This window comes from Vulpes vulpes, chromosome 1, assembly GCF_048418805.1.
Source record: "Vulpes vulpes isolate BD-2025 chromosome 1, VulVul3, whole genome shotgun sequence".
Lineage (NCBI taxonomy): Eukaryota > Metazoa > Chordata > Mammalia > Carnivora > Canidae > Vulpes > Vulpes vulpes.
In genome coordinates this window covers 13,937,948-13,958,675 of record NC_132780.1, presented here as the reverse complement: position 1 = coordinate 13,958,675, position 20,728 = coordinate 13,937,948, and the positions used below count along the sequence as shown (strand labels likewise).

Genomic DNA, 20,728 nt, shown 5'->3' with positions numbered 1-20,728 from the left:
TCTGCCTCTCTCTTTCTCTGTGTGTGTCTCTCATTAATGAATAAATAAAAATTTAAAAAATACAATAATAAAGCTATAATAGCTCTAAAAATTACCCCAAGTATCCTGTGACTCCACATCATCCAGCCCAATGGATAATTTATTGTACAGTATTACAGTTGATGTTGATCTGCTAGTGGGGATTCAGACTTTAAACCTGACCTAGGGGGCAGCCCTAGTGGTGCAGCGGTTTAGCGCCACCTGTAGCCCAGGGTGTGATTCTGGAGACCTGGGATCTGGTCCCACTTCGGGCTCCTTGCATGGAGCCTGCTTCTCCTTCTGCCTGTGTCTCTGCCTCTGTCTTTCTCTGCATGTCTCTCATGAATAAATAAATAAAAATCTTTTAAAAAGAAAACAAAACAACAACAGAAAAAACCTGACCTAGGGGATCCCTGGGTGGCTCAGCAGTTTGGTGCCTGCCTTTGGCACAGGGCACGATCCTGGAGTCCCAGGATCGAGTCCCACGTCGGGCTCCCAGCATGGAGCCTGCTTTTCCCTCTGCCTGTGTCTCTGCCTCTGTCTCTGTGTCTATCATAAATAAATAAATAAATCTTAAAAAAAAAAAAAAAAAAACCTGACCTAGGGGGATCCCTGGGTGGCTCAGTGGTTTAGTACCTGTCTTCAGCCCAGGGCATGATCCTGGAGTCCCAGGATCTAGTCCTACATCAGGCTCCCTGTATGGAGCCTGCTTCTTCCTCTGCCTGTGTCTCTGCACCTCTCTCTCTCTCTTTCTCTCTCTGTGTCTCATGAATAAATAAATAAAATCTTTACAAAAGAAAATAAACCTGATCTCAATAAGTAATGCAGGGCACACTGCGGCTTCTATTGATAACTAGGGTTTGAGACTTTTTTTTTTTTTTTAAATTTTTATTTATTTATGATAGGCACACAGTGAGAGAGAGAGAGAGAGGCAGAGACACAGGCAGAGGGAGAAGCAGGCTCCATGCACCGGGAGCCCGACGTGGGATTCGATCCCGGGTCTCCAGGATCGCGCCCTGGGCCAAAGGCAGGCGCTAAACCCGCTGCGCCACCCAGGGATCCCCTGAGACTTTTTTTTTTTAAGATTTTATTTTTTTTATTTTTTTGTTTTTTTTGTTTTATTTTTCTTTTCTAAGATTTTATTTTTAAATCATCTCTACACCCAGCATAGGGCTTGAACTCATAATCCCGAGATTAAGAGTCGCATGTGCCATGCCACTGACTGAGCCAACCAGGCGCCCTGCAGGGTTGAGGTGTTTTAAGATCGGCTAATGTAGTCACCTGTGACTATATATCTATGATCTTTTTTTTAACCAGTTTGTATTTTTTAAAAGTAATAGACTATTTTTTAAAGCATTTTAGGTTTTGTTTTTGTTTTTCTAGGTTTTTCTATATATAATTGAGAAAGAATGCGTGGGGGAAAGAGGGAGAGAGAGTCCCATGCAGACTCCCTGCTGAGCGTGGAGCCTGATGTGGGGATTGATACCTCAACCCTGAGACCATGACCTGAGCTGAGACTAAGGGTCAGATGCTTAACCGATTGAACCACCCATGTGCCCCAAGAGCAGTTTTAAGTTTATAGAAAATTGAGGGCAGCCCGGGTGGCTTGGCAGTTTAGTGCTGCCTTTGGCCCAGGGCGTGATCCTGGAAACCCGGGATCGAGTCCCACATCGGGCTCCCTGCATGGAGCCTGCTTCTCCCTCTGCCTCTGTCTCTGCCTCTCTCTGTGTCTCTCTGTGTGTCTCCATGAATAAATAAATAAAATCTTAAAAAAAAAAAAGAAAATTGAGTAGTTTTTGCTATAACAGTATATGTAAGTGTGGTACTTCTGTTGTAATTGATGAACCATTTTTTTTTTTTTAAGATTCTATTTATTTATTTGAGAGGAAGAGAAACCATGAGTTGAGGGGAGAGACTGGCAGAGGGAAGAGCAGACTTCCTCCCGAGGAGGGAGCCAAACGTGGGTTTGATCCCAGGACCCAGGGATCATGACCGGAGCCAAAGACAGATGCTTAAGAATGAGCCACCCAGGCACCTCCATGAGCCAATCATTTTTAAAGATTTTATTTATTTGTTCATGAAAGACACAGAGAGGCAGAGACATAGGCAGAGAGAAGCAGGCTCTGTGTAGGGATCCTGATATGGAACTCGATCCCATGACTCCAGGATCATGCCCTGAGCCAAAGGCAGGCCCTATGAACCAATCTTGATGTGTTTTTGTGAATTGGAGCCTGTGGTTTACATTAAGCTCTCCACTTTGTGTTTATGATTCTTTGTCTTAGTCAAAGACTAAGGCTTAATGTTATGCATTCACCATATACTATCATATAAAAAAAAAGAGTTTCAATTTCCTAAAAATCCCCTATGCTTTACCTCTGCTCTCCTTCCTGAGGCTTTGGAAGCCAGAAGCCTTTTTCTGTCTCTGCATTTTTGCCTTTTCCAGGATGTCAGATAGTTGGATTCATTACAGTGTATAATTTTTTTCAGACCAGTTTTTTTTTTTTTTACATAACAGTATATGTTTGTGGTTTCCCCTGGTCTTTTCTTAGCCCTATGGCTCATTGGCTCAATTCTTTTAACTGCTGAATAATACTCCATTGTCTGGATGGACCACAGTTTGTTTATCCATTTACCTACTGAAGGCCATTTGGTGCGTGTGTGCGTGCGTATCTAACTTCATCCAGTATCTCTTGACACTAGCATGCTCTGGAAAGCATCATTCAAAATGATTTTCTAGTTTGGTTGCCAAGTAGGTCATTAACTGAATTCCAAGGCCCCAAGAAAATTTTGACCAAGGAGCACCCCTCTTGGAGGGCCTGGCTGGTTCAGGGTTTGTTTGTTTGTTTTAAGATTTTATTTATCAGGGCAGCCCAGGTGGCTCAGCGGTTTAGCATCACCTTCAGTCCAGGTCGTGATCCTGGAGACCCGGGATCGAGTCCCATGTCAGGCTTCCTGCATGAAGCCTGCTTCTCCCTCTGCCTGTGTCTCTGCCTCTTTCTTTCTCTCTGTGTCTCTCATGAATAAATAAACAACATCTTAAAAAAAAAAAAAAAAGATTTTATTTATCAGAGTGGAGAGAGCACAGGAGCATACAAGCAAGTAAGGTGGAGGAGGGGCAGAGGGGGAAGCAGGCTCCCCACTGAGCAGGGGGCTCAGATCTCAGGGTTAAGTTAGAGTCCCATGTCCAGGCCTAGAGTTTACTTAAAAAAAAAAAAAAAAAAAAAAAAGCCTCTGTTGCCTACTAGGCCTCCTCCCCAAAGGAGATTGCTGCATATCCCTGGGAATTAGCCCCTTCTCTTCCCTCCCCAGTTCTTCAGGAATCCCGGGGGCTGTGTGTCCCAATTTTCTTTCAAGCCATGGCATTTTTTGAAGCATGGAAACATCTGGGCCCACCGCCCAGCTCTCCCTCACGTTGGAACTAGTCCCCCAAATAGCCAGGGCTGGCATCTCATCCCCTGGGTGGCAGAGACACCCAGACTGCTGTGTCAGTTTCAGGAGCAGTGGGGCCCTTGGTGATCCGGACTCAGGGCCCTGGGGCCGGCTCACCCCCCTCTCCCTGTCAGTCCCACCAGCAGTATGCCCCTTCGCACACCACATCTCTGCCCAAGAAGGCCTACTCCAAGATGGACAGCAAAGGCTATGGCATGTACGAAGACTATGAGAACGAGCAGTACGGCGAGTATGAGGGTGATGAGGAGGAGGACATGGGCAAGGATGACTATGATGACTTCACCAAAGAGCTGAACCAGTACCGGCGTGCCAAGGAGGGCAGCAGCCGGGGCCGAGGTGAGGCCCTGCTGCCCCTGCAGGGTGTGGGGTCATGGGGGCAGACCAGGGGCTGGTGCGATACTGTGGAGTGGGACCAACCTGTGGGTTGGGGCTGCGGAGCCTCGCATGTGGAAGAGTTGGGAGTTATGGGAGTCGTTCATTTCGGAGCTCCAGGAGGAGGAGAAGGGCTGGAGCTGTACCTACAGGGCAAGGGACTCCAGGGGCCGGGGAGTGAGCCATCTTGGAAGAGCCTCAGTGCTCAGGCTGAGCTGGGGATGGAGCCAGGCTGGTTGGAAGGTGCGGGGGAGAAGCCCACATGGCCCAAGGCTGTTTTCTTCATTCACTTCCTGGTCAGCTGCAGGCAAGAGAGAAGGAACAGCTTCCATCTGATCTAGGCCAGGGTCACTGACAGCTGGCTGCCCCAGCTCCCTCCCCTCATCCTCCCAGCTCCCATCACCTGACAAGGTGAGACTGCCATACCTCTGAACCCTAAACCTGTGGCAGTTAGGAGGATGGTGGGGGAGGGTGGAGCACCAGAGACCTGGCCTCTTAGAACCATCTCCTGCCCGCAAAGTTTTGCAAGCTACAAGGGGGTAGGGCTTTGGGGATCTTCTAGCTCAGGGGTTCTTGGCCCTGCCTAAGGCACAGCTTATTGTTTGAGTGGCCTTTCATTTAGTCTTTCTTCGGAATTTGTTCTTGGACACCTCCTTGGATGAGCCGTGCTCTTTGGGGGAAATTCTAGACCACTGTTGTCCAATAGAAATTTAATACAAGTCACCGCATAATTTAGAATTTTCTAGTAGTCATGTTAAAAAAGCAAAAGGGGGGATGCCTGGATGGCTCAGTGGTTGAACATCTTCTGTCTTTGACTCAGGTTGTGATCCCGAGTTCTTGGGATCAAGTCCCGCATCGGGCTACCTGCATGGAGCCTGCTTCTCCCTCTGCCTATGTCTCTGCCTCTCTCTCTGTCTCTCTCATGAATAAATAAATAAATTTTTTTTTTAATGAGTAAAAGGAAACATTAATTTTAACAGTATATTTTATGTATCTAACACATTCAGAATCTTAATTTTAACACATTATCCAGACAGACAGATGTAGTGTTTTATATTCTCTGACTTTTTTTTTTTTAACCTGAGTCCTGTAAATACAGTGGTGGTTCATCCTCCAGCATCTCTTAGTCTGGTCATGTTCTGGGGACTCCATAGCCATGTGTGGCTAGTAGTAGTAGTCCCTGTATTGGACATTTGAGTGCACCTACAGTGGTCAGGTGCCCCTGTGGCAGTATAGCCGGTGAGCATCCAGAATGCGGAGGCCTGAGGCCCACTAGTGAGGGCATGTGGGGGCGATGGGACAAGCTACCTGGAGCTGCTAAGAAGGCTTGAGGAGGAGGAAGAGGACATGACTGACATCAGGGGCAGAAAATGGGCTCACTTCGCTCTTGCTGATGAGATCTGCTCCCACTCGGGGCACTTACCGTCTGAATCACCCTGCAGGCAGCCGAGGCCGTGGCAGAGGCTACCGGGGTCGAGGCAGTCGTGGAGGGTCCCGAGGCCGAGGCATGGGCAGAGGCAGCCGCGGAAGGGGCAGAGGCTCCGTGGGAGACCACCCCGAGGATGAAGAAGACTTCTATGAGGAAGAAATGGAAGTAAGGGAACATGGGGGGCTGATGGGCACTTTTTGGGAGCTGCCTATACAGACTGCAGTGGAAGGAGGGTGTTGGACAGCAGGGCTGTGTCTCAACATTCATTTCTTATTTTGAAATAGAGGAAACCTTCATACAGTTCAAAATTGAAAAAGTGCCAAAGCTGTGAAAACATCTCCCTCCCCTTGTTCCCCCCAGCAACTTCATTCCCATCTCCAAAGACAGGTTTTCTGAGTGTCTCCTAGAAAAAGTTTTAGGCCTAGGGGCACCTGGGTGGCTCAGTTGGTTAAGCATCTGCCTTCAACTCAAGTCATGGTCTTGAGATCCTGGGACCAAGCCCCATTTTGGTCTCCCTGCTCAGCGGGGGAGCCTGTTTATCCCTCTTTTCTCTCTCAAATAAATAAAATCCTAAAAAAGAAGTTTTAGGTCTTTACAGTCAGGTGCTTGTTTATTCATGCCCCCTGCACACACACACAGCTTCCACATTGATCGCTCTGTCCCCGCCCAAGATCTTTCTATGCCAGTATGCAGTGAGACTGCTCTTTGTTACAGCCACACAGCTGTCCATTGTGTAGGAGGCTCCCTGTTGGATTTGCCCCCCGGAATTGGGAGTTGTAGGAGTGAAGAGCTTGAGGGAGAGGATTAGAACCACCCCCCACCTCCCCCTCCCAGCTTTGGCTGTGGCCTGTGAAGAGGGGGCACAGGCAGGTCACCCTGAGTTGCTCACTGGCCCTTCTGAGTCTCATGTTGACCTGCATAAACAAAAAGAAAGGGGCAGAAAGTACAGTTAGGGACAGTGTTCATTGTTCCCCACGTGACACTCGCCTTTTCTCCTCTTTTCTGGAATCCCAGTATGGAGAAAGTGAGGAACCAATGGGAGATGAGGATTATGACGAATACTCCAAGGAGCTGAACCAGTACCGCCGGTCCAAGGATGGCCGAGGACGAGGTGGGCAGAGGGCCCTGGAGGTGACGGGTCGGTGGGGCTCCTTTGGGCAGCTGCTGGGTTTGGATCCTGGGGAGAAACAGCAGGTGAATGCCATTTCTCTGCAGGGTTAAGTCGAGGCCGTGGTCGGGGTTCCCGAGGTCGAGGGAAAGGGATGGGCCGGGGTCGTGGTCGAGGTGGCAGCCGAGGAGGGATGAACAAGGGCGGAATGAACGATGATGAAGACTTCTATGACGAGGACATGGGCGTGAGTTGACTTTTCATTTGGATTTGATAGGTTTGGCCAAGGCCCCCTTCCTGGATTTTTTTTTCTCAAATGAGTTGGCCTCTAGCTAATGCTGGCCAGCTTTCATTAGCTGTTCTCTGTGGGGCCGTTGAGCACTAAACATCTCTGGGGGATGGGGGGCTGGGCTGCTGGTGAGACCCTCTGATATTGAAACCACATCTCTATAGCATCTGAGTCTCTGAGGTGGGGAAGGTTCCAGGTGACTCATCCAGGTAGCCTGGAGAGTTTGACAGGAAGACGCACATACTGCCTTTAGGAGGAGAATGTTCTGTATGGTTATGTGGTACTCTTCAGTTGCCAGCAACTCCACATGCCAGAGCTTTTCCTGTGGAGCGCCAGCACTCCATACCATGGGGCTAAGACCCCACGTGGCCTTGGTGCTGGTGGTAACGTGCTGGCCACTACTCTTGCTACATGAAGATTCTTCTGTCGAGGGAATGCTCATCCTCAGTGGCCACCTTCTGTTACAGTCCCTCTGTAACAGTCCCTTTGTACAGTCCCTCTGTACAGTCCCTTTTTTTTTTTTTTTCTTTTTTTTTTTTTTTGTTCCTGCATAAGTGGAGTCCCACATCTCAGTTGGTAGGGAGTCTTCAGCACTGAAACTGTAGAAACTAGTAAGTGGAGATGTGCTCAAGGTTCTGAGGATCTCCAGTGAAGCACCTTGACTGGGATGGTGTTGGATTGGGGTGAGAAGGTTCAGGAAGGTGGACAGAACCTGTCTGCCAGTCTCCACACCCCCTCCCCAACCCCTCCTTCTCCTTGCCCTTTATGCTCACACATTGTGTTCCTAATAGGATGGTGGTGGGAGCTACCGGAGGAGTGACCATGACAAGCCCCACCAGCAGTCTGACAAGAAAGGCAAAGTCATCTGCAAATACTTCGTGGAGGGGCGGTGTACGTGGGTAAGGGGCCAGTTAAAGTACCTGGAAGTGGGAGCAGGGCAGCAACCTCCCAGAGGATGCTCGGGCTTCTGGGAACGTTCTACAGGCTATGCTAATTGGGAGCCATGGCCGGGTAAGGGTGGGATTGACTGACTACCAAGAGATGCTTGGGAAGACTCTGTTCTCTTGTCTTCTCAGAGAGACTGAGGAGCCAGAGTGTGATAACACATTTGGCTTGTTTTTTGGTGTTTTGTTTTTCTTGGTTTGGGGGCCAGAATTTTCAGCCAGTCCAAATGGCCTCAAACGTATTAAGATCGATACCGATATAAAGATGTAATACGTCCTGGTTGAGTTATTGATCTTTAATGATGTCAGAGAGGGAATTATTAAGATTTCCAGATAGAGAAGGAGGTGGAGCGAATCAGGCCAGCCATGAATTGCACAGCAGCATTCAGTACCAGAAGATAAGCTAATGACCATAGAGTTCTGAGGGCATAACCCTGTATGAGTTCAGCCAGCCACCTTATTATTCAAATACGATGGCAGTGGACAGATACTGGTGCACATGTGCTCAGGGAATATTGCACCCCAGTATAGGCTTTAGAGAAAAATACAAATTTCAGACCAATACGTGTGTGTGTGTGTGTGTGTGTGTGTGTAAAATATTCCTGATACAATCTCAATTTATGTTCTTTTCAAAAGCTTATAATAAATCTGTAGAAAGATAAGTAGCTATTCATGAGAGTAAGGGGAGATAGCTATCCTGAACGGTTTCTCTATTTTGTTCACTCGGGTATGTGTTCTGAGTGTGTCTGACTGTGGATGATGTTAAAATTGAGCTCCAATAGTGTAAATGTTCAGACGTCGTCCCTCTGAAGGAGGTTGGTGCCCTGGTCACTGGTACTCTGGGGAGACTCCTTCCGCTTCAGGAATGTCCACCATCTTTGAGCATGTGGCTTTTGTCCTCGTGGTTCCATAGTGGCCGCTGAGCCTCTGGGTATCCTCCCATCTACGGGCTAAGAGGAAAGATGGGTGAAGGGGTTTTTCTTTTGAGTCAGCATTGTCCTCCCTGGGGACTTTGGCCTACATTTCATTGACCAGGACTTCCAGAGAGGCTGGGGAATGTACTTTTTCAGCTGGGGGCACATTCTTCCCAAACAAAACGGAAGTTAGGTTAGGAAGGAAGAAGCATGGGGCTGGATACTGGCCTCCATGCAGCCAGTCTTGAAAAACAGCATGCAGGTGAGAAGAGGGAGAGGGAGAAAGTGATAAAGGAGCATTGAGGGTGAGGGGCAGTGGAGTGGAGCCTGGTGGAATGGGGACAGGGAAAGGGAGGCAGGGCCCAAGAGAAGAGGGCACAGGTATTGTCAGAACTTGCAGGTTCGTGGGAAACCATGTCGGTGAGCCCCACCCTTTCCTGTGGGGGATTCATCACTGTGGTCCCTCTGCACTCCAGCAGTGACAGAGTAGTACCTCCCCTTTCAGATGGGCTTCGACAGGGCTTCCCGTTCCCTCCCACCCCCCCACCCACCTTACCCTTTCCTTGCTTCCCTTCCAGGGAGACCACTGCAATTTTAGCCACGACATCGAGCTACCAAAGAAGCGAGAACTGTGCAAGTTTTACATCACTGGGTTCTGTGCCAGAGCCGAGAACTGCCCCTACATGCACGATATCCTTTGGTGCTCACCTCTGATGGGATGCAATGCTCACCACTTCTTCCTTCCTCACTGCCCATAGCAGCCGACCTGCACTGCACACACTTCTTTGCTCTCTGGGCCAGCGCTGTGACATGCGTTCAGTGTGTCTTGGTCTCATTGAACCGTCTTGTGGCGGAGTGGTGTCCCCGTCCTGCAGATGGGGAAGCGGATGCACATGTGCTCTGGTTTCTTTATACATAATCTCGAGACTGGCCATACCCTTGTCTGTTAACCTTCCTGAGATTTTTCCAGTGGGCTGTGTGACCTTGGGCAAATCATTAACCTTTATTATTCCTGTTGAGTGGGGATCCAGAGACAAAGGCCCCAAAGCCGGTGTAGTGGGGCGGGAAGCCCTCCAGAGCAGGAGTCTCAGGAACCGGGTCTCATCTGTGGTTCTGCTGCCAACTCAGTTTGCAACCCCGAGCGAGCGAGTCAGTTAACACCTCCCTGGGCCTCTGTTTCTTCATCTCCAAAACAAAAGGGGTTGGATTCTGCCCTCTGGTGGGTTCCAGGAGGGCTGATGCTTTTCCTTAACGTGCCCTGAACGTGATTTTCCATGTAAATTGTACCATACCACCGGGAACTGCATTAATGGTGATGACTGCATGTTCTCCCATGACCCCCTGACTGAGGAGACAAGAGAGCTCTTGGATAAGGTAATATTTGTGGGGAATTTGGGACCATAGCTGCCTCCAGGGGAGCCAGGGGCACACCTTCCATTGACCTGGCACAGCCTCCCGTCCCCTGGCTTCTTTGGGGGACCAGAATTCCCACCTGCCTTGATCAGGAGCTGGGCCATTTTAGGGATGGAGTGGGGCTGCATTTTTTTCTGGGGGGAGAATTGAGGTCCTCACGCCTGTATCTTGTCTTGGGCCAGGGCATGTTCACTGGGGGACTGCTTAAGTAAAAGGAATGTCGCCTCTAGAGATATTTTGTGTTGTTAGCTATCTTTGAGAGAGCCCATGATAGCAAGGAGGAGAAAAGAGATTTGGATGGGTTGTAGTTTGATGGAAATGTCAGACATTTCCTCCCAAGACTTAAGGATTATATTACACAGGAGACAGAGTAATTGGGAGGTTTTCGGGAGGGAGCGACGTCTCTGGTACATTGTGAGGCCTTTTCCCCCAATCAGGTGATGTTTAAAACTCATCCTGGTATCTCTTCTCCATGAGGAGTTGTGAGGACTCCAGGGGCCTCAGGTTCCTGTCCTTGGTTTCCTAACACGTGCAAGGGAACCGTGAGAGAGAACACTAGTCGGGTCCTTTCAGATGAAGGCTTTCTACTTTCTGGTGCACAGAAGGTTTGAAGGGATTGGCTGGTTTTTTGAGAATGCAAAGGACTGATTGTATAAGTAGTATGTGAAGGAGTTTCACGAGTCCATCAGTGACTGCCATGTTTGGTGCTGGGCCTGCCCAAGGAGTCAAGGGGAAGCCCTGCACAAGCAGAGCAAGAGAACACCTCCTGCTCAGGGGTAGGGCAGTGGGAAAAATTCTCCTCATACCAGGCCCTCTGGGGAACTTAGCACCTTAGGAATAGGGTTTTATAACTGATAGATTTCTAGAGTCTGGGATGACCTGACAAGGTAAGGAGTGGGGAAAGTATTTGTTTCCTTTCTCACATGGAGAGTTGAACAGTAGCTGGCTGAGGCCTGCCCCCTGCTGGAAGTTCAGAGTTGGTGCTCTAAACCATTGCTTTTCAAGTAGGAACACAGCCAAGCCATGTATGTAATTAAAATTTTTTTAGTAGCTATGTAAAAGTAGAAAGAAACCTATGAGGGATACCCAGTGGCTCAACGGTTGAGCGTCTGCCTTCAGCTCAGGGTGTGATCCTGGAATCCCAGGATCGAATCCCACATTGGGCTCCCTGCAGGGAGCTTGCTTCTTCCTCTGCCTATGTCTCTGCCTTTTTTTGTCTCTCTTGAATAAATAAATAAAATCAGAAAGAGAGAGAGAGAGAAAGAAAGAAGAGAAAGAAGAAAGAAAGAAAAGGAAAGAAAGAAAGAAAGAAAGAAAGAAAGAAAGAAAGAAAGAAAGAAACCGATGAAACTAAGGTTAAACAACATATCTTATTTAATCTAGTATGTCTGTGTTCAAAGTATTATTTCAGCAAGTAACAAGAATTTAATAAGACGTTTTTATTGTTGTTAGCACTACCGTGTCTTTGGAATCTGGTGCTTATTTTCTGCTTAGAGCCTATGTCAGTTTGGACCTACATTTTTTTTTTTTAAATTTTTATTTATTTATGATAGTCACACACACACAGAGAGAGAGAGAGAGAGGCAGAGACATAGGCAGAGGGAGAAGCAGGCTCCATGCACTGGGAGCCCGACGTGGGATTCGATCCCGGGTCTCCAGGATCGCGCCCTGGGCCAAAGGCAGGCGCCAAACCGCTGCGCCACCCAGGGATCCCAGTATATAGCTTTTAAACACACCTGTGTGTGTGTGCGTAATCTGAATCTGATTTTTTTCCACTTACCGTAATGCTTTTGGAATTCACATTTTGAGAATAGTTCATGGCTGTTTGTTGCTGAGTATTAAGTACTCTGTTGTATGGATGGTCTAAGTTTGTCTAGTTACCAACTGAACATTTGGATTGTTTCCAGTTTAGGGCAGAAACTTAGGATAAAAGCCAACTGATACAAGTGGATTTCTTTGGCCTGCTGAACCTTGGCTCACGTGCTTTTGCATGTCTGCAGGCATGACTGTCCTTTTCCACTGAGAGGTTTGACTTTTGGGAACTTTTTGGCATCAGTCAAGATCCATCCTGTTAAAGGAGGGCCCTGGCTATGTCCTCTGATGTGAGGATCTTGGGAGCGCTTGTCTTTATGGGTCCAGAGGCCTGGGAAGGAATGCACAGGAAGTCTCAAATAGGCATGCCCCTCAGTGTCTCTGAGCAAGGGCTGCACAGTTTGGGTTTAGCTTTTCTGGTGGAAATGTTTTATTTTACTTTATTTGGCAGGTTAGGGGGGCATAGTTTTTTGTGGGTTTTTTTTTTTTAAGATTTTATTTATTTATTCATGAGAAAGAGAGAGGCAGAGACACAGGCAAAGGGAGAACCAGGCTCCATTCAGGGAGCCCAATGTGGGACTCGATCCCTTGTCTCCAGGATCAGGCCCTGGGCTGAAGGCATGTTAAACTGCTGAGCCACTGGGGCTGCCCCTGGGAGCATACTTTTAATGTGTTTTATATGTCACTGCCTTGGCCTCAAATGCGAGTCAGCCTCTGCTTTTGCAGCAACACAGGTGGCCCAGGGTAGGAGATAGTAAGGGAAAGAGAGGAATATAGGATGCTGGTCTGGGTGGGTCCTGAGCTTGGGGTCTGAGGGGCAAGGAAGTGAAATCCTGGACTGGGGAGTGTCCTCCAGCTGGACAGTAGGCTGTGATGTGAGAATCTTGCCGCAAGGGGGTGGGAGATAAAGCCCCAGTTGCTGAGAAGCTGAAGTCCTGTGCGTGGGCTCTTAAGAGCTTGAGGGGAGGCCCACTCACTGGGGAGCAGCAGCACTGCTCAACCACTGGGTGAGACCTCCAGTTCCTTCTGTTAATCGTGAATTAAGTGCCCAGTGTGTGCTGAGCGCTGTGCTGGGGGAGCAAACAGTAGCAAAGAAGTCATAGTATCCTTATTGTCCGGAGCTTTTGAGTCTAATGGAGAAAGAGATGTTGGCCAGGTATTTCCATCTGTTAGGTGGTACTGAGAAACGCATCCTGTTTACGGCAGGCAAACCTGGTCTCTGGAGGCTGTCAGAAGCAGGTGTCACGAGGCCACCTGAAGAAAGAGCCGCCCTAGGGTAGAGAAGGCAGCACTGCAAGGAGGGATTGAGTGGGGTATTCTGGCTGTGAGCTTGGGAGGCGAAGGGAGCATGGCCCTTTCAGTGGCCAGAGCCTGCCGCCCCCTCCACAGCAGGGGAGGAGGTTGTGGCCAATGTTGTTCCTGTTTAATGAGGTATAACCTTGTTAGGTTTTGCCTTCTACCTGAGGGCATCAAGTTGCCATTGACAGAAGGATCTAGTGGTGCAGAGGTGTGACCATCTTTGTGATTGATGTTTGCTCTGTCAGTGTGCAGAGAATGGTGGGAGGGAGAGGGAGACTAGAGACTAGGTGGGAGGCTGGGGTGCAGAGTCCGAGCCAGATGCTACAAGGGGTCCAAGACAGAGGGTGAGGGTGTGGAGGGCAGGTAAGCCACTCAGGTGGGAGGTCCAGGCAGTAGCTTGGGAACTGTGTGGGAGTGGGACCCTGATCCTGGTTTGAGGTTTAGGAAATAGAGGGTCCATCATTCACAAGAACCTAGCTTGTGGGTCCTCTCCTGGTGGAGGAGGAGAAGCCAGGTGGAATGAAGTGTGATGGGGTCAAACTCATACCTGCAGCTCTGCACATAGATGGGTCTGGGAGCCTCTGCTCAGAGCGGGCAGGGCAGTAACTGAAGGTATGACAGTGGACAGGGCTTCGGGGAGGCGGAGGCAGGGGTGCTGTGCAGGGAAGACCCTCAGGGGAACACCAAATAGCCCAGCCAGGCTAACCAAAGCCTTGATTCTTTGTGCCCCCCAGGTGCCCCCCACCCTCTCACCTCTCCCATCCTCTGCTGTCCTGATGTTAAGCAGCCACTGTTCTCAGGAGTCTGGGGAAGGCAGGAGGGGAGATCCATGTGTTTGTTTTCCTTGCTTATTGATCCAGTGCATGTGCTACAGTGCCTAACTTCTGCTGGGCGCTGTCCCGGGTTGTGGGGATGCAGTAACAAGATGAAGTCAGTCATCGGGCAGATCCTGATAGAGCACTAGGATCGAGGCACTGGAGGGAACGTGTAGGGAGCCCAGAGGCTCCCTGACAGGTTGACATTCAGAGGCTTGGTGAGAGGAGGTGACACCTTGCCAGCCCCTAGGGTGAGTGACAGGAAGTAAAGAGTAAGAGAGGCATGTGCTAAGCATGTGCAGCAGCTGCACGCACATGGTTGAGGAGCCAGAAGAGGCCAAGGGGCCCGCTCACTGGGCAGGAAGTGAGCAGTGTGTAGAGGCAGTGTGGAGGCAGTAGACATGGAGTCTACCCCTGCCTGGCTCACCACTGAGAGCAGTGCTGAAAGACACTGCTGGTTCTGGGCAGTGTGTCCTGTGTTACCCTAGGCAGGTGTTAAAAGTGTGGTTCCAGTTCAGTAGGTCCCTCTGCATTGCTGGTTCACACTCAGATCACACCTTGGGCAGTAGGGCTCTAAGAGACACATGTTTTCTATTGATCGATTGTCTTAAGTATTCTGGCTCCCTTGGAGCCAGATTCCTCCTGAGCCCTGCTGTCCCTGTGTGTAGACTATTCTGACAGCAAGGAGAGAGAAAAGCCGAGAAGGACCTGACACCCACCTGAAGGCCCTGCTCCCACCACCCACACTCCCACCCGCCCTGGGTGGAAGAGCAGGGCTGGTTGTCTTGGGTTATGCTGAGGGTGAGGTGCTAGAGGCGGAACATCTCTGAGCCCCATGTTAGGGTGCACTAAGGCATCTGTGCTGAGGTCCCTAAGATGACCCAAGCACAGGTTCGATGACTTAATGAGGGGGGCTCCCAGGACCAAGTATACAGCCACAGTGGGGAAAGGCTGGAGAAACGAGGCACCATCTTAATAGAGTCCTTGCTTCATGCAGTCATGAGGGCCGTGCTTAAGTCCTCAGGTTATGGCAGCACTTGTGGAATGTTCTCGAATGCAGATGCGTGATGGAGGTTTGGTCAGTGCCCAGGGTGTGTTTCTGTGTTTCAGAAAGCACATTGTATAAACAGTTGAGAGACAGCACCTGTTATTAGTCAGGGAATACTTGGGGGGACTTCCTGCCCTGAAATCCAGCTTCCCAGACACCAGCCACAGACCAAGGTTGCAAGGAGTCCTAAGAAAAGCAGTCAAAACTGCTGTGTTTTCTCTGCATTGGATTGTGATTGGTGAGACATTCTGCTCCAGGAGTTCCATCTACCCTGTCTCGTGCTCTGTGCTAGGCCCCAGGCACAAAATAGTCCTGCCCTTGTACAGTTGACAGCTGTTGTGTGAGCCAGGAGTAAACTGGAACACAGCTACGCATAAAATCCTACAGAGCTGGTGCACTACTTTGAAGGGTGCTGATAGAATCCCAGCAGTGAACATAGAAGACCAGGACAGTCGCTCTAAGGTGATCTAGAGTTAGAGACCCCAGCATTGGAGCTGCATGAAGGAAGTGAAGCCACAGAGGTGTGGCACTGTCCTCTCCAGACACCTAGCCCTGCGGTCAGGCTCTGTGGGTCATGGTAAGGATTTGGAGTCTGACTATAAGAGTATAGTGAGAAACCCCTTAAAATCCAAACAGGACACTGGCTTATTAGCCATCAAGTAGGTAACTCGCTACAGCACGGATAAACCTGGCAAGCATGTCACGTGAAAGAAGCCAATCACAGAAGACCACACAGTGTATGATTTATACATCTGTTTATACGACCTGTCTGGAATAAGCAGATTGTAGAGTGGCAAGCAGAGTAGTGATTGGAGGAGGGGGAAGGGGAATGACTACTAATAGGTGTGGGGCCTTCTTTTGGGGTGATGGGAAAAGAAAGTTCTGGAACCAGGTAGAGGTGGTAGTTGTACAACCTCATGACTGCTTAATGCTGTTGAATTATGTAATTCCAAAGGAGGAAAACCAGTACCTTTTAGGTTTTATATGTTTTGCTGCAAACAGGACTGGCTCCCCCTGCCAGCTGGTCACAGAGCCAATGCAACAGTGGTGGGGGATGATGATTTTTGTGCTGAAGAGGCTTTGTGCTCCTTGGCTTTATGTTGGGGAGGGCTGCAGGTCCTTGTGTTTTGGGGTTTTTCTCAGAACATTTGGCTCCCCACCTGGAAGGCACATTCCTTGCCCCTTCCTGGTCCTATCTCTCCCTTTGTTCTCACCTACAGATGTTGGCTGACGATGCGGAAGCGGGCGCAGAGGATGAGAAGGAAGTGGAGGAACTGAAGAAGCAGGGCATCAACCCCCTGCCCAAACCACCCCCGGGCGTGGGCCTCCTGCCCACCCCTCCTCGGCCCCCTGGCCCCCCGGCTCCGACCTCTCCCAATGGCAGGCCCATGCAGGGCGGACCCCCACCCCCACCCCCGCCTCCTCCCCCACCCCCTGGGCCCCCCCAGATGCCTATGCCAGTGCATGAGCCACTGTCCCCGCAGCAGCTGCAGCAGCAGCAGGACATGTACAACAAGAAGATCCCCTCCTTGTTTGAGATCGTAGTACGGCCCACAGGCCAGCTGGCAGAGAAGCTAGGCGTGAGGTGAGTGCCTTGGGCCCCCAGAGTCAGGCTGGTGGGCCAGTTCTGGCCTCAGCCAGGCTCCTCTGTGCTGGGGACCTATCACTGTGAGCCTGGTCTGAGCCCTCGGTGACCAACCACGTGGACACCTCCATGTCTTCTCAGGGGGGTGGCTAACCACTCTTGCTCTGCAGCCTCCTCACGGTTACCCTCTCTTCCTCCTAGGTTCCCTGGACCCGGAGGACCTCCAGGGCCAATGGGCCCTGGGCCCAACATGGGCCCCCCGGGGCCCATGGGGGGCCCAATGCATCCCGACATGCATCCTGACATGCATCCTGACATGCACCCCGACATGCACCCTGACATGCACCCCGACATGCCGATGGGCCCTGGCATGAACCCTGGCCCACCCATGGGACCTGGTGGCCCCCCAATGATGCCCTATGGTCCTGGAGACTCCCCACATTCTGGAATGATGCCCCCCATCCCACCATCCCAGAACTTCTATGAAAACTTTTACCAGCAGCAGGAGGGCATGGAGATGGAGCCGGGACTCATTGGGGACGCAGGTATGCAGGGCTGGGTGGGGGCTGGGGTGCCACTGCAGTGTCTGGGGAACATAGTCAGGAAGACTTGGGTTTTCTCCTCGGCCCGAGTCTTTCAGAGCATGAATCCAACTCCATCTCTGTCCCGTGAGTGGTTGCACGTTTTCAGTGATGAGGCATTCGCTACCCTATTGAGGTTGAAAGGAGTCTTGTGATACTATCAGTGTAATTTATTTAATGCTTTACAAATTTTGCTGGCTGTGCCTGGAATCGGGACCATGAGAAGTCAGAAGAGCAGATATAGAATGGTTGTGGGCTCTGAGGTGGAGGCTTCCTCTCCAAAGTGGCCTCTTTCCAGATGGTTCTCAGCTTGGAGTTGAGGGTGTCAGCCTTGCGCCTCTGCTTGTTCTGTCCCCATGACTGACCATCTTCCTTCCTTCCTTTCCTTCCTTCCTTATTCAAACAAGAATGTGTATTGGTAACAATTTAAATGTCTGCCAGTTAGGGTGGTCGGCCGACTGTGCCATGGCCTTTGGGAAGGATAGGGTGAGTCTGCTACTGCCAGCTCCCAGGCTTGGTGCCGGGCCCAGGGTCAGAGCCAACAGGGCAGCCATGGTCCTTGCCTTAGCCACATTGTGGTTGAGGAAAACAGGAAAAGCGTAAGTAAGCGTGGAAGCTCATCTCAGCATGGATCATTTCTCGAGAAAGTCGAACAGTGCTTATGGCAGAGGCAGGTCAAGAGCGTCAGTACCATGTGGGGACAATCAACGGAGGCCTCTCTGAGAAGTGAATGTTGGAGCGTGAAGGGGAGGAAGCCAAGGTGCAGAGACCCCAGGCCACTCAGCTCAGGTGAGAAAGGCAGAGGCAGCCATGTAGCTTGGAAAGGGAAGACAGGAGAGAGAAGTCCCTGTGTGGGACTCTGACAGCCCTGGTGAGGTGGCCTCATTGCAAGAATGAAAGGGTACAGGCAGAGGCATTTGAGGGTGATGGGTAGTTGAGGCTGCAGTGGATTCATCAAAGCTTCTGGGCTGCTGTGGAGTCGTCTTGGGCAGAGGCGCCTGCAATGGGGCACAAATTAGCAAAGCTGGGCTTCATGGTGTGGAGATAGTGCCATGGGGTCAGTGTGTCTCCCCGTATACATGTTATAGGGCAGGAAGGAGCAGAGGGGGATGCCGGCCGTGGGGCAGAGTCACTGGGTGGGTGCTCACGCCATCCCTGATGCCAGGAAGTCCTACTGGAGAGAGCCAGATTGCGGTGGGTGGGGAGCATCTCTGCTTTGGCTGCTCCCTTAAGCTGGAGACGCCCATTTGATAACTATGGAAATGTTGAGGGGTGTCAGAAAGACTGCTAGACTGGAGGTTAGTGTGAGTCTCTGGCATCTGGTGTAGGTAGTGTTCAAATCCATGAGAGCAGGTATTTGGGGGCAAGGAGCAGGAGCTTTAGAAAGATAAGTGACATGTTCTCAGGTCAGGAAAGCAGGCTTTGTGAGGGCGGTGCTGTGGTTCCCTTTTTTTCGTAAATATATGGAAAAAGGTCTGGGTGTGGAGGAAAAGCAAGTCCATCAAGCTGTTAACAGTAGGTGTTTCTAGAGTAATTCACTCTAATTCCTATATCAGGAAATCTACCCTTTTAAAGTATACTGCTCAGTTGTTTTTACTATATTCACAGCTCTACAGCCTTGGGAAATTCGCTCTGGCCATACGTTCCATGCAGGGGAGCCTGCAACTGCTTTTTCACTGAGTGAGCCCAGCTCCGCACTAGGGCGCTGCATAGCATAGGCTTCCACACTGAGCTCACATGTTCTGAAGTTTAGGGGCTTAGAAGAAGATGACATTTCACTTTTTGCCTTATACACTTCAGGGATGAAATATTTACAAATCATTTTAAGTCTCTAAGTTTAACTTAAATTACAGCTTCACTTTCTTGGTAGCACTGGCCATATTCAGACACTCAGTAGCTGTGGAGGGTGGTGGTGGCAAGTTGCACAGTGCAGCTGTGGAACATCTTGTCACCGCAGGACATCCTATGTGTATGGGGCAGCGCTGACCAGATGATGTTTCAACAAGCATACACACACGCACATAGTCTCCCTCTACAGCCACCCTGTTCCCCCACCCGGGCTCTGATGTGGGTAGAGTTTGTGGAGATTGGTGGCTGATGTCAGGCATCTGCCTGCCTTGCTGGAGTGAAGGCAGAGCCTTCAGCCTAGTGCTTCCTAGATGCTGGGTGGGAGAAGCACCCACTGGCCCTGGCCTTAACTGCAGCAGCATACTGAGGAGGATTTGTGGGGTTCCAGAACCCACAAAGGTGGGAGGAGCAGGAATGACCCAGGGGCCTTCTGGTTTGACATGTGGCCATAGCAACATTTTGGTTATTTCCTTCTGTTTATAAGTTGTTGTTGTTTTAAGATTTTGTTTATTTATTCATGAGAGACAGAGAGAGAGAGAGAGAGGCAGAGACACAGGCAGAGGGAGAAGCAGGCTCCATGCAGGGAGATTGATGTGGGATTCGCTCTTGGAACACTGGGATCAGATGCCCTGAGGCAAAGGCAGACTCTAAACTGCTGAGCCACCCAGGCATCCCTGTTCATAAGTTTTTGTTCACCAGGGTTGAGCTCGTATTACGAGCTCTCTATGACATGCAGTGTTTTTCTGTTCTGGCTATTACAAAGAAACCGTAAAGTGAATGTTCATTGCCAGTAATTAGAGGAGATCCAAAAGCATGTGGGGTCCAAAATGAAAGACCCTTCAGCCCTGTCTGCCCAGTCTCGTTCCCAGGGGGACTGTTTTCTGTCTTCAAAGCCTTTTCTTTGCGTTTTATAAACATCTGTATGACGTTCCGTCCTGTGTTCAGCATTTGCCCACATCACCAAATTGTGCTGTGAACCCCATTTTCAGTGGCTGCATTCTGGGTGGGGATCCCCTTGTTGGCTGCTGTCGGGCTTTCTGTGGGGACTGTCCCGGGAGGGTAGGAAGGGTTGGGCTGCACGTTGTCACCCATCACCATTGGGGGGTGGTTCTCTGGTCAAGGGTGCACAGGTGGGCTGGAGTTGGCTACGAGGCCCTTCCCGACACGAACCCTGGTTCTTCCCTGCCACAGAGGACTACGGGCGCTACGAAGAGCTGCCGGGGGAGCCGGGGGAGCACCTCTTCCCCGAGCCCCCTCTGGAGCCTGACAGCTTCTCTGAGGGAGGGCCCCCAGGCCGGCCGAAGCCGGGCGCCGCTGTCCCCGACTTCCTGCCCTCAGCCCAGAGGGCCCTGTACCTGAGGATCCAGCAGAAGCAGCAGGAGGAGGAGGAGAGAGCGAGGAGGCTGGCTGAGAGCAGCAAGCAGGACCGGGAGAATGAGGAAGGCATGTGTCCTCCCCAGGGGCAGGGGCTTCCCAGACAGGCACGGGCCCGCTGGGCCACTGTGCAGTGGAGCGGTGGGGAAGGCCTAGGTGGGGGTTTGTGTCGGAAAGGAGCCTGTGGCCAGGAAGGATCCTTGGCCCAGGGCCGTGAAGCCAGGCTGCGGATGCTGCATTGCATGTCCCTAAGAAAATTGGAAGTCAGGGCTGCTGTTCTGTGTTTTGAGGGTCAAGAAAGACCCTGATCCCATCAAGGAGGGAGGTGGGCTGGTCCCTGGAGGAGACCGTAGCCAACAGGATTTCCCTTCTGCGCCCTTAGAGAGAAGGCTGGAAGGAGAGGCTCACAGCCCCTTTCCCTAGACCATG

General features: G+C 50.6%; 1 protein-coding gene across 7 annotated transcripts in view; it reads left to right on the top strand.

The window, feature by feature from the left end:
* The window catches only part of ZC3H4 (zinc finger CCCH-type containing 4), a 44,908-nt gene that overhangs the window by 19,507 nt on the left and 4,673 nt on the right, over window positions 1-20,728 (top strand). For 6 of the 7 annotated variants that reach the window (XM_026014191.2, XM_072755531.1, XM_026014190.2 and 3 more), the window contains 10 exons: window positions 3,582-3,804; window positions 5,283-5,434; window positions 6,284-6,380; window positions 6,485-6,624; window positions 7,458-7,565; window positions 9,103-9,214; window positions 9,789-9,898; window positions 16,132-16,496; window positions 16,698-17,041; window positions 20,117-20,368. In XM_026014191.2, coding sequence (XP_025869976.2) covers window positions 3,582-3,804; window positions 5,283-5,434; window positions 6,284-6,380; window positions 6,485-6,624; window positions 7,458-7,565; window positions 9,103-9,214; window positions 9,789-9,898; window positions 16,132-16,496; window positions 16,698-17,041; window positions 20,117-20,368 — 1,903 coding nt within the window. The remainder of the gene's footprint in view (window positions 1-3,581; window positions 3,805-5,282; window positions 5,435-6,283; window positions 6,381-6,484; window positions 6,625-7,457; window positions 7,566-9,102; window positions 9,215-9,788; window positions 9,899-16,131; window positions 16,497-16,697; window positions 17,042-20,116; window positions 20,369-20,728) is intronic. The other variant, XM_072755546.1, reaches the window with a different exon arrangement.